We start from the raw sequence: 11,876 nt of genomic DNA on the forward strand, positions 1-11,876 counted from the left end.
GTGTGTGTGTTTATGTGTGTGTGTGTGTTTATGTGTTTGTGTGTGTGTGTGTGTGTGTCTGTGTGTGTGTGTGTGTTTATGTGTGTGTGTGTGTCTGTGTGTGTGTGTGTGTCTGAGGGGCCACCTTGACAGTAAGGATGTGAAGCAGGGTCAAAGGTCGGGTGTGGTTGTGTTACTGGTGTGTTCTGGTTGGTGGCTCTGATGGAGGTGGGATCGCTCCCAGCCTCGCTGTCACACACCGGACCCACACAGAGAAACGAAAAAGCCCCCGGCGCCCTCGCCGAGAGATGCCGGGGTTTCTCGTTCCCCCCTCTGTGCTCCGCGAGCGCTGAGCAGAAGGAGAGCAGAGGCTGCGTGAGGGGAGTGAGGAGGAGAGGCTGTGGTTTCCTGTTTGTAGGTGGGAGGATGTTGAGACGGTTGCAGCAGCGTTCACGCAGCGCTGCAGCTTTTAACACCCGGAGATGCGCCGAGGTGTCGCAGTCGCACCTCCTGATTGGTTGGAGGTGTTTGCGTGAAAGACTTTGTTCTGCTCTCTCTGAGCTGCAGGCCTCCGGTTTCCACTTTCCACCAGCAGCTGAGGAGCGCGGAGAGAGAGGGCAGTTAGTCCGGCCCACGCACGCCGCTCACCGCAGCAGCGCTGACTCACCAGACTCTGCACAACTTTCATACTTCTGATCTCTGTTGGGAGCTCAGCCGCTCCCCATCGCTCCTCTTTGCCTGACGCTAAAGTCTCCCCTCGCAAAGACCCGAGGTCCGTCTTCTTCTCAGAGGAGGACACCTGCAGATCGGCCCTCAGGAGGTGATTGGGTACGGCGATGACGGAGGAGTGACGGAGGCGCTCAGACACCGGATCAGCTCATCAGAGAGGACAGACGGGCGTGAAAGAGACGGAGAAAAGTCCTCAGACATGACGGATGTTTGCTTACAGTAGTCGCCTCATGAGGAGCAGAGAGCAGCTGCAGGCCCCAAAACGTCTCCGATCCTCTGCCCAGCATTCCACCGCCGCTCCCTCTGCCGCCGCCGCGTGTTCTCGGGTGTAGGTGAGTTTCCCGTCACTTTGTGGCTCCATTAACTGTCTTTGTTAGTCAGCGAGGCCCGGGGCAGGAGACAGGCCTGCGCTCTCATAGACGTGCTCGTTTCATTGCACTCGATCTCAGGAATCACTCCTGAAGTTCCTCCCCCGCCTGGATTCTGCCTTTTGGTTGGATAGTACCATCCATCAGTTAGATGGTACCTGTTCAACCCAAGTCCAGCTCCGCTGTGAGAGGTCGGTCTTTGTTCGCCACAGAAAAGTGAAACTTTCAGAAACATTTTAATGAGCCTTTACACGTTTTAACATTTCGGGTTGTTTCTGTCGGCGTTCCAAACAGACAAGAATTCGATAAGAAGCGTTTGGATGCCGAACGAACACCGGTGACCTGACGCTTCAGATTCTTCCTTTTCTTTTACAGAGTTTCAGGTTGTATCGGGCGGGGCGGGATCCTGCTGTACGCCACACATCTGAATAAAAGGCTCGCACATTTCATTAACAGGCTGGTTTTAAAACAGCGACAATCTAAACTTTTGAAATTTCACCAAAAGGTGCGTCGTTACAAAGAAATGCTGCTAACGACGCATGATGATGATTTCAGAGTGCGGTCTGCTGATCTGAACACTGAGGCCGACTCAGCGGCGGGCTCGTGTTGGCCGTATATGGTTCGCCCGTGCTGAAGGTGAAGGTTTTACAGCCCAGAGAAGCAAAAGGTCATTTCCAACATGTGTGTGTGAGACCCAATCAGAGCTCTGCTGTTAGAAAAGCAGGATTTCATGCAGCTCAAAGAAGAGAAATCACAAAAGTTCCTCCATCATCAGGACCTTTGACCTTTTGCTTGTTTACCAGCGGTGAAGTTCACTCGTTCTCTTTTACATGAAATTCTCTGATATTTATCTGAGAATTAAAAAAACAAAGATGAGAATAAGAAGGGTCCATATATAAGCTAGCCTGAGGTCCAGTCAGGTTAGCTGATGGGCGGCGTGGGCTCAGGTGAGCCTAACTGGTTAAAATAACCCGCTGCACAGGAAACAGAGCGCTGCGCGTATCAGCGGCTCCAGGATCTCTGAAATGTGAAACAAAAGGAGAAAAAGCTGAATTTTCAGGTTTTTGTGCATCGCGGTCGAGGAGTCTTCTCGGGGCCACATTTACAGCCCCGCTCGGCTGTGTTTGGCGTCTCATTGCAGGGCCAGATGTCAGGTGACCTGGTTTGCTGTGAGTTCAGGCCGAACAGGCCGCTGGTGCCGGCAGGTTCTTCGTACATGAGCAGATCTGCAGCTTCGCTTCAGAGAAACAGCTTTCTTTACGTGGCGAAACCCCAAAACGCCTCCTGCCTTATTTTCAGTTGTCACATAATGTAGAGCACAGCAAAAAAAGAGTTCCCCTGTGGTTGTGCGCATGGAGGGCAGGTTTTCTTACACCTTTGTGTTTATGGCTGTCTTCACTCACAGCAAACAATAAAAACAAACACACAAGAGTGATTACATTAAAAAAAATCTCATGTTTTAACCTCATATTTTTAGAACTGTAGCTGTTTGAGTTGTGAGTGAGCAACGCTTATTTATGATGCGCCTTCGTGACGCGGTGCTGGAGCGCTGTGAACGAGAGTAGAATAAGCAACACGTTGGAGTGATGGAGTTAAAATGAGCAGCAGGCTGGTGTGTAAGCCTCCAGCTGCAGCTCAAAGCCTGTTTGCATCCTGTCTGAGCTGCACATTGAAGCGCGCTGACAGTTTGACGGAGCTGATTATCAGGACTTTATCTGAAGACTGGAACATGTGACTTCCTGAAGTTCACCCTGATGATGCCAGAAAACCTGCAGCACAGTGTTTCTACTTGACTTTAGTGTTTCTACTTTCTGTTGAGAAACGCAGGATCCCCCTGACTCAGTCAGACTCAGCGTCTTCAGTCCAACTCCACACATCAGAGCTGTGGTCTGGACTCGGGCCTGGTCTGGCTTCAGTCTGGAGCTTTTGGACTTTCTAACAAATTAAAAATATCTATATCACTTTGAAAATATGAGCGCTAATTCTCATTTTCATTTTTGTGTATTTTATTGCTCACAGTTTGATAATCGTGAACAAACAGAAACATGTGAGGATGTTAGGGTTAAAAAATCCTGCTGATCACGTAAAGATCTCAGAAACTCAAGAATCATTAGGATTCATGAGTTAGTGCTAAAGACTTAGCCTGGTTATAAACCGTTACAGATACTTATAATCGTTATACACTGGTTAAAATGGGTTATAGATGGATTAGAACTGGTTATAGATGATATATATTATTGTATATTATTATATTATATATATTATAATTATATATATATTGTGTATATTATTATAATATTATATACCTTACAGTATAAAGCGCCTTGAGGTGACTCTTGTTGTGATTTGGCGCTATATGAATAAAACTGAACTGAATTGAATAACTGGTTATAGACGGTTAAAATTGTCATAATGGGTTATAGAATGGTTATAACTATTATAGACTAGTTATAATGGGTTATAACTGGTTATAGACTGGTTGAGGACTGGTTTTCAGCCATTTTTTGTTTGATTTCCAAACGTAGGCTCAGACTGGGTCTTGGACGTGGGGTTTTTTGACTGATTTTGAGCTGACCTAGTTTCGTGTCTTCGGACCATCTCAGTGTCTACTGGGTTTAGACTCTGTATTAAAGGTGATTTGAGACCCAGTTTCAGACTGGTCTTTACACTGACTGGTTTCTGACTGAAGTTATTTTGGACTAGAAGAAAAATAAATTTCAAACAAATTTCTTTTGGCAGAATCTTGAAAGACGCGGCAGAGCTTTTGTGAATTCGGGAGGTCTCTTTTGTCTGTCTGTGTGACTTTAGACTTTCAGATGTGGCTTTGGGCTTGGTTTTAGACTGGTTTCAGCCTAATTCAATTACCTAATTTTATCTTTGGTTTGATCTAATGCGGTTTCAGGGATTAGGTTTAGATCCACCTTTGGACGGATTTCTAACCTGCGTTTGAAGATTTCAAAACATATTTGATTAATTTCATGGATTTCATGGCAGTTGAAGAAACTGAATTAAAGCATTGTTAAGAAGATGATGTAATAATATGAAAGGATGTAATCGTTCATGAGCTGAGTTTGATGTTGAGCTTTGAGGTGTGGTGCATGATTTTCACTGCTGATATTTGATTTTTAGCTCAGAAACATGTGCAGCTCAGATAAAACCGATCATTATCAGTCAGTTCGTTTCCTTTGCACAGCTGTGACCTTATTAGACGAGCTTCTGTTTGCTGACAGAGTTTAATAAAACCTTTCAGGGGGGTTTGTGGCGGGCTCTACATTTGCAAGATGGCGGCCTTCCTCGCTGCAGTGTGGAATTGATGTTTGTGAGATGCAGTAAAAGCTGCGAAGCCGAGGCCGAAGATGTTCGTCTGAGTCGGGTTTCCATCATCGTGTTTCCTCTGAAGTGTGTTTCCAGCGTTCGGAGCCGGCTGGCCTTGTTTACTGGAGACTTTTGGGTTTGCAGGGGAAAGAAAGCGAGCAGTACCAGTCAGTCGCACCACGTGGTGGATGGTTTTCCTTCCTGTGTGACGCACCCCTGAGAGCAGATTAGCATCACACTGTTCTTTGTGATAACTCAGGAAGGTAAAAACCACCAGTTATTTAAGAAAATAGGACAGCCGGTTTCATTTGAACAGCTTCCTCGTGTTCACGGCCTCGTGTGATGAAGACGAGCACACGAGCGTTTGTCAAACTCAAACTTACTTGTGGCAAAATGAGTCCGATTATAATGTGAGATGAGCTTTCCTGGTCGTTCCTGACAAGTTTGTGAAAATCTGTATTTTGTATGATGTGCTAGTGCAAAAGAGACCTGCTGTCAATGACCTGCAGACAGCTTAGAAAATCAAACCCTACCAAACCTCAGTCACGTAAACTGCTCTCTGCTCAGTTTCAGTGACTTGTTGTGGAGCGACAGAGGCCGCCCGCTAATGTTAGCTACCGGTAATGTTAGCTAATGTTAGCTAATGTTATCCAGGTTCCTGTGGCCGTCTGTACTTCATGTAAATGATGACGGTACATCATTTACATGAAGTACACGTAGAGACCCGAGTATGTCAAAATGTGACTTTAGTTTGGTCGTCTGATCCCACAGAGTCCCGGCTCACCGACGCACCGTCTGTACTTGTGCTGGATGAAGATGCTTCTTCACGTCTGTGGGTGGATGTTTGGGTCCAGGGTGTTGCTCCAGCAGGAATTTGGTGTTTGTGATGTAACATGTATATGGCCCATCATAAGCATCGGTATCACTTTTCAGATTCATGTCTTCTGCAGGTTTTCCTTTCTTTTTTCTGACCTTACTGCAGGTAACAGTCAGAGTTGAGCGGGTGCAGCAGCCCTCAGCTCTGCACACATGCACTTTTCCTCCAGTGATGTAGAAATGTAGCATGAAACCGTTTGTCAGCCAGACCACAAAGGTTTCTGGTTTTTATGTCTCATCCAGCGCAGTTTGGGTCGGCGTTATGAACCCGAGGAGGACTGCTTTGATCGCACGACTTCTGAACATTTAGCTTCAAAATCTGAATTAAACTGAAGCTTTTGTTTTGTGTTTGAAGCCAGTGGAAATTTGACTTGTTTGTGCAGCTTCATTGGTGGAAGTTTCCAGTTGTTGTGTTCAAAAGCCGAGAAAAACCACAGAATGAAAAACACCAAACTTCCAGAGAAGAGACGGCTCGCGGTAACAATCCTCCATGCTCACGTTTAAAGACTTGTTGTTGTGAGGAGCAGGTTTTTCACGGCTGAGACACTTCCTGCTTCCTTTTTTAGCATTAAATGGTGAAACACAATCATCGGCAGAGAACAAGAGCTCACGCGCTCTGCAGGCCACCGGACGCCCGCTTCAGATAAACAGGCTCAAACTAGAAGACGCTGCCTGTAAAACAAAGTCTCCAATATTTTGTCCTCCTGTAAAAACTGAAGAAAAAAACCCACTCGTCTGTTGAAATGAGTGGATTAGTCCAAACCCTAACCATAACCCCAGGTGGGTCAGCACTGACCTGACACAGGTTTACGAGTTACTCTTAATCCAAACAGAACAAAAGCACTCGGCCAGCGAATCCTTCACTCGAGGGAATTTTCTTTCTTTCAGGTCTAAAGAAAGTCCGGATCAAAACGTGCTGCTTCGTCTTCACCCAGCTTCCTGAGATTCAGCTTGTAGCCTTTTGAGTAACAAACAGCAGTGAAAACATGACCTGAAAAGGTTTTTCACTCAGAGTGGATTTATATTTTTCCCACTGCACTAACTAAACTATCAACCTGACAAATGCCCCCACGCCATGACGCTGCCGCCACCATGCTATATAGCTCATGACCAGCTCATGACTGTGTGTGTGTATTTATATATATTTCTATATATCATGATGAAGATTAAAGTTTTTAATGACTAAAGCAAAAACCAATTCCCAGCCAATCGTCGTCACCACGAGCCTTGACCAATCAGATTGCTTTCATCCGATCCAGCCTTTGCTAATTATGTCTCAGTAACTCAGTCTGGCACGGCCTGGACTGCTCAACGCAGCAGATGATGTGAATGCTTCTGTGAACAGGACATCCTTTTATTTGTTGACTGATTAGATCGATAGCAGATGTTCAGATGTTCACTGGGAGTGAGGGAGACGGCTCAGAGTCAGAGAGGCTGAGACAGTCTGAGCATGTGCAGAGGAGGGAGGGGGGATGATGACGATGGAGCTGCAGGCAGGAGGAAGACCTCAGAGGAAGTTCAACAGTAAGCTGGTTGGTTTCCTGCTGTGCAGATTGATGACTGATAACAAAGTGAAAGTAAACTTCAGAATCTGAACATCACTTTAGGCTCAAACACATCTGATAAAGTTCAGGATTGTTTGTTCCAGGTTTGATCAAAGTCTGCTTTAAATAACTGAAGTTACTCGACCTCAGTCGTCCTTATCTGCAGTGACAGAGGTTAAGACCTGACCTGCGATCTTCTCCTTTCCCTCTCAGATAAACCATGGACTTCTCCTGGTTCCTCCTCCTCGTGTCGGCCGCCGTCTTCGTCTCCATCGTCCTCCTGGCCGTCATCTGTTTGGACTGCAGGAACAAAGGTCCACTGCGTGGGTGAAAGTTGCAGTTGACACTGTATCAACCTGCGGCTAACCGCTGTTAACCACAGGCTGACCTGACTCGAGCACAAACCACCCTGTGGTTTTCAGAAACGCCTTTTATCTCTGACTCAGACCAGATCTTTCACACCCATCGTGTCCAGCACAGCGTCTTCTGAGATTTCTGCTTTGAGCTACTGACACATTATAATCTTTCTTTTCTCGCCCATCAGGGTCCATCCAACAAACAGCTTCAGAAGACTACACGTAAGTGTTCCCGTCTGCAGCACAGAGGAACTTTTCATCGATGAGTCAAAGCTTAGAAACGATGATGGTTTTTTTTTTTCAGATCACCTGAATTCAGAGTCATCCATGCAGGTAAGTCTGAAACATCAGTCCAACCATCAGCTCAAACCAACGGTCCATGAACACGTGGTTGATTCTGCTCTGCGATGTCGGCCACTCATCACCTTCACATTTCCACCTCTGTGTTTTTACTCTGTGCAGCTTTGCGTGACTCACACTTCACAATAATCGGTCTCATTATTGCTTGTATCTTTAAGCTCCTCTCTCCATGCCGACTTCCAGAAGCCTTGCGAGCGGCAGCATCAGCGTTGGTAAGCTTTGAAATCAGCCTAAGCTTTGGTCCGACGTGCACGGATTTTCTGTGTGCGTACCTTCAAACTGTGGTCACATTTAACATCAACGCTGACTTCAAATGAAATAACTAATACAATACAACCTTCTTTGTATAGCACATTTAAAAAGCAGCGGTACACCAAAGTGCTTCACAGTAATACAATAGAGATAGGAACAATAACAGGGTCTAAATACACCAACAGGTGGAGAGCACGAATTAGCCTCAGCGCAGTGTAAATACAAAACACAGAGATTATTCAGCAATAAAATAAAATGATTAAAACTACGTAAGGGAACATTTGCAGGATACAGGCACTAACTAGGGAAGGCTAGATTGAATAAATGGGTTTCAATCACGATTTAAAAGATTGAACTGATTCAGTGAACAGCAGTAGGACGATTATTCCAGAGTTCGGGTGCAGCTATGGCAAAAGCATGATCACCTCTGGCCTTCAGCCGAGACCCAGGCTGCACTGAGAGCGATTGTTGATCTCAGTGCTCTGCTAGGAGTGTACAAGCTGAGAGGTTCAGTAAGATATCTGGGAGCAAAGTCATTTATCATTTTAAAATCAATGCGGTATTTGATGGGAAGCAAATGCAGGTCAGCGAGGATGGGAAACAAGTGTAACTAGCTGATGCAATCTGCTGGTTGGGTTTTACGGAGGTAAACGAAATAATAAAAACTGAAACTTTGAGCTTTTAGGAGAAAGTAAAGTTGTCCCCTCCCCGAGGATGGACGACTGCTCTTGAAAACAGATACGAGTGCTTTATACCTCTCTATGCTGATGATGATGAAGCTAACACTGATCTGTGTTCCAGCCCAGCCGACCCTACCCCCGAACCCCGTCATCATTACAACCCCTCCACCTGACCCCCACCTGCGGCTTCCTTTGTAAGTCCCTCTGTGTTATGAGCGCACCTGGTTCAGGTGATGAACGTTGGCGAGCAGGAGACGCTCTCCTGGGAGCGTGCAGAGCTTTAGAAATCGTTGTGTGATGTGCACAGATCTCTTTTTTGTGTTTCACAGTTCATCCAAACCTGAGCACAGACCTTACACCCCAACAGAAACTGGTGAGCCTGGAAAGGACAACGCATTATTTAAGTTGTATTTTTCTGTTTTACCTTCTTACCCAAACCTGTTGCTCCAATTCTGTCCTACAGAGAGCAACCCGAGTTATGAGAATCCAGGTACGGGTACACCCTCCTCTTTTTGCAATCAGACCCATTTGCATTTGCACAGTGAGCCCAGCATCAGTCAGATGAAGCTCAGATCATCAGATGCACAGACAGAGCTGTGGTCCAGAGGATCAGACCCATCTGAGCCGTTTTGGATTAAAAAGAGTCATTTTTGATGAGCCACACGATTAGACTTTATGCCAGGAGTACACCGGCTTGTTGCCTGTTCAGAGGAACAGCTCAGAGGAGCTTCGTGAAGATGTTTCACCTCTCAGGCTGCCACAGTTCAGAACTGACATCTGATCTGATAAGTTTAGACTGGTTGGTGCAGAGTTGGTTGGAGGAGGTGGAGGTAGATGATCCGCTGCGGTGACCTCTAAAGGAAGCAGCTGGGAGATGAAGATCTACTTTTAATCTCAATATTGTGACATTTCTGTGTGAAAAACAAAAACTAGTGACTGACTTTCATCACTTTGTCTTGTTGGTGTTGACTTCCAAGACCTGAAGCTTCTCGGCCTCCAAAAGCGATTTATCAGTGAGACTTGTGGAAACTGTTAGACTGGATTTAATAGGTTTAACTCTGAGATTTTAGGATTTATTTAACTTTGAGATTAGTTAAACTGGACCTGGGATTCAATATTGGACCTCTTTAACCTGGTTATGGTTGTAGTGCACTGGTTAAGCTCTTTGGACTGGGAGAGCTGGTCTGGACCGGGATTGGGCTGCAGACTCGGATTAGAATCTGGGATTTGTTAGATTTAAGTCAGGAAGAAAACTCTGACCTTTGACCCTGTGATGTCAGTGTGCAGGAACGTGATGTTTAGCTGACTTTTGTTTTTCCACAGAACCTGAGAAGGACGTTGACGATCATGATAATTACATGTAGGTTTCCACGTGCAGCTTCCAGCTGGTGTTTGCACCTCAGTGATGACGCTCTAAACTGATCTTCCTCTTCTTCTGTGGTTTCCCCAGAGAGGTGTTACCCGACAATCCGGAGGAGAGCAAACGAGTCCCCGCGGACATCGAGAGCCGAGCCTCGACGCCCAGTTCAGGTGCAGTTTGGATCTTTCATCGTAAAACACGGACGTTGGGGAGTCAACAGAATGTGGACTCATCAGCTGTTTGTGCTCTTTCACAGATCATAATTACGTGAACCTCGATGGTAAGGCAACATAGTTGTTCTTTTTCCACGTTGAATCTCAGCTTCAACGCGTTTCAAACGTTTCTTTTCCTTTTATTTAAAACGGAAACAAAACAGGAAAGTATGACAAGTTTTAAAATGTCTGAACGCCAAAACAAGCAGCTGTTCAAACAGAAGTCAGAATTCATTTTTAATCACGCCGCATCGCCTCCTCTGTTCTCTGCTCAGAAGAAGACGACGACGACGAACCCTATGAGAACGTGGCACCAAAAGGTATACTGCACTGCGCACCCGACGCTATGCTCCAACTGTCCGGTACCTTCCCCCGTCGTGCGACTTATCAAAGTAAAGTTGTCTTCTTTTGATTGACATGTCATCAGCAAATAAGCTTCGATAATCCTCCTCTGTGACAAAATAACTCACTGAATGTTTTGGTTTTTTAAGCACACGTGGTTATAAAAGGTCGGATGTTTGTCTTTTGTTCAGGGTCCACTCCAGGTTCATCCGCTCAGAGCAGCGAAGACGAGTACGAAGAGTCCAACTACGTCAACCAACCTGTAAGTCGAAGCGACTCGCCAACATTCAGCTTCTCGTTGGAGACGTCGGCTCAGTCGCTGTCTTCTTCTTTTCAGATGGGACTAGTCAACCACTGACGACCACATCGAGCGTTCACCTTCCTCCATAACGACGCCCGACCAGTTTTTTTTGTTTTGTGTTTTTTTTAAGCTGAACGACTGAGATAAGAAACTGAGATGAAGACCTGAAACACCTTCCTCCCCACTTCCTGCAGGCTCAGCAGTGTCAGTGTGATCAGACTGACATTTGAAACTTCCACTTTGGCCATCAGATACCTGGAAACCAGGTAAATGCCAGCCGTGCTCTGGAGGAATCCATCCTGTTCCAGCGGCGTCCTCGGTCCAAACAGGAAGTCAAGTTTTGCTTCTTTGGTTTTGTGTAAATATCTGCTGGAGTGTTTTTGGACCTTTACGCTGCAGTTACACTCGGGAACCTGGAGCGGCGCGACTCGACCGGAAATGACATGTAATCTGTTTACGGTGAGGATTTGTGTTTGTGTGGCGTATCCGGCCCAAACGTCACTGCTCTGAAACAAAAACTGCAAAATTACACACTCGGCAATAAAAGCAGAATACAACCGGCCGAGCGTCCCTGCGGCAGACGAGCCCGATCATCGCGCCAGCCCGTCACAGCGACCGCAGACGGCCTCACGCCAGCCGATCTCTGCCGTCACCTTATTTAAATAAATGAAAGTAATAACCGGCAGTCAGATTTCGTTTCCTCCTTAGTGGGTAGACTGCCGTCCCATTTTCAAACCTGCTCCCCCTACAGGCTGGAACCGGAACAGGAAGTCGCTGTGCAGGTTTCCCCGAGCGTCACCATAGAGACACCATAGAGTATTTATAAGTCACGAAGGTGGGAACACTAAATTAGGATCCTGTTATTCGCTTTTGTAGCAGCGACAAATCCAGCAGTGCGAGGAGGCGTCAGATCAGTTTCTCTCCAGTGACTCTGACTCACAGGTTTCTCTCTTTAAATATTTGACTTGAATACGTTAGGTTTTATTTCATTGGTTAACTCTTCCTTTCACACGCCTCGCGTCATGAGGGGCGACATGTTTGAGCTTTACTTTGATGACACCTCCTGAGAACGTTCTCATCCATCCAGTGTTTTTCATGTATTTATGTGCAGTTGCTGTTTGCTGTCGTCTCTGGGCCTGTAAAAACCTGAGTGTGAGAACAAATGTTTTTTAAAGAACTACAAATTAAATGTTTTAAAGAAA

At 46.0% G+C, this 11,876-nt stretch overlaps 1 protein-coding gene across 4 annotated transcripts; it reads left to right on the plus strand.

The window, feature by feature from the left end:
• Nucleotides 1–422: 422 nt before the first annotated feature.
• Nucleotides 423–11,875, plus strand: LOC102192647 (uncharacterized). 4 transcript variants are annotated; one of them, XM_005747704.2, is made up of 14 exons: nucleotides 423–1,040; nucleotides 7,025–7,125; nucleotides 7,356–7,389; nucleotides 7,472–7,500; nucleotides 7,686–7,739; nucleotides 8,581–8,653; nucleotides 8,789–8,832; nucleotides 8,923–8,949; nucleotides 9,783–9,819; nucleotides 9,910–9,989; nucleotides 10,076–10,099; nucleotides 10,307–10,423; nucleotides 10,565–10,635; nucleotides 10,711–11,875. In XM_005747704.2, the coding sequence occupies exons 2-14, from the start codon at nucleotides 7,032–7,034 to the stop codon at nucleotides 10,729–10,731; spliced, it is 705 nt and encodes a 234-aa protein (XP_005747761.1). In that variant the 5' UTR covers nucleotides 423–1,040; nucleotides 7,025–7,031; the 3' UTR covers nucleotides 10,732–11,875. The 4 variants fall into 4 exon arrangements, with proteins under 4 accessions (XP_005747761.1, XP_005747760.1, XP_005747762.1 ...); XM_005747703.2 differs by having other exon boundaries at nucleotides 424–1,040; nucleotides 7,025–7,134; nucleotides 10,310–10,423; XM_005747702.2 differs by having other exon boundaries at nucleotides 425–1,040; nucleotides 7,025–7,134.
• Nucleotide 11,876: the final 1 nt, after the last annotated feature.

Source organism: Pundamilia nyererei, unplaced genomic scaffold, assembly GCF_000239375.1.
Source record: "Pundamilia nyererei isolate P.nyererei 1_Seehausen unplaced genomic scaffold, PunNye1.0 scaffold00202, whole genome shotgun sequence".
Taxonomy (NCBI): domain Eukaryota; kingdom Metazoa; phylum Chordata; class Actinopteri; order Cichliformes; family Cichlidae; genus Pundamilia; species Pundamilia nyererei.

Coding starts and splice junctions, on each gene's coding strand:
- LOC102192647 (XM_005747702.2), top strand. CDS start 7,032: ATGGACTTCTCCTGGTTCCTCCTCCTCGTGTCGGCCGCCGTCTTCGTC. Junction 7,501..7,685: donor ATTCAGAGTCATCCATGCAG/GTAAGTCTGAAA, acceptor TGTATCTTTAAG/CTCCTCTCTCCATGCCGACT. Junction 9,990..10,075: donor AGCCTCGACGCCCAGTTCAG/GTGCAGTTTGGA, acceptor GCTCTTTCACAG/ATCATAATTACGTGAACCTC.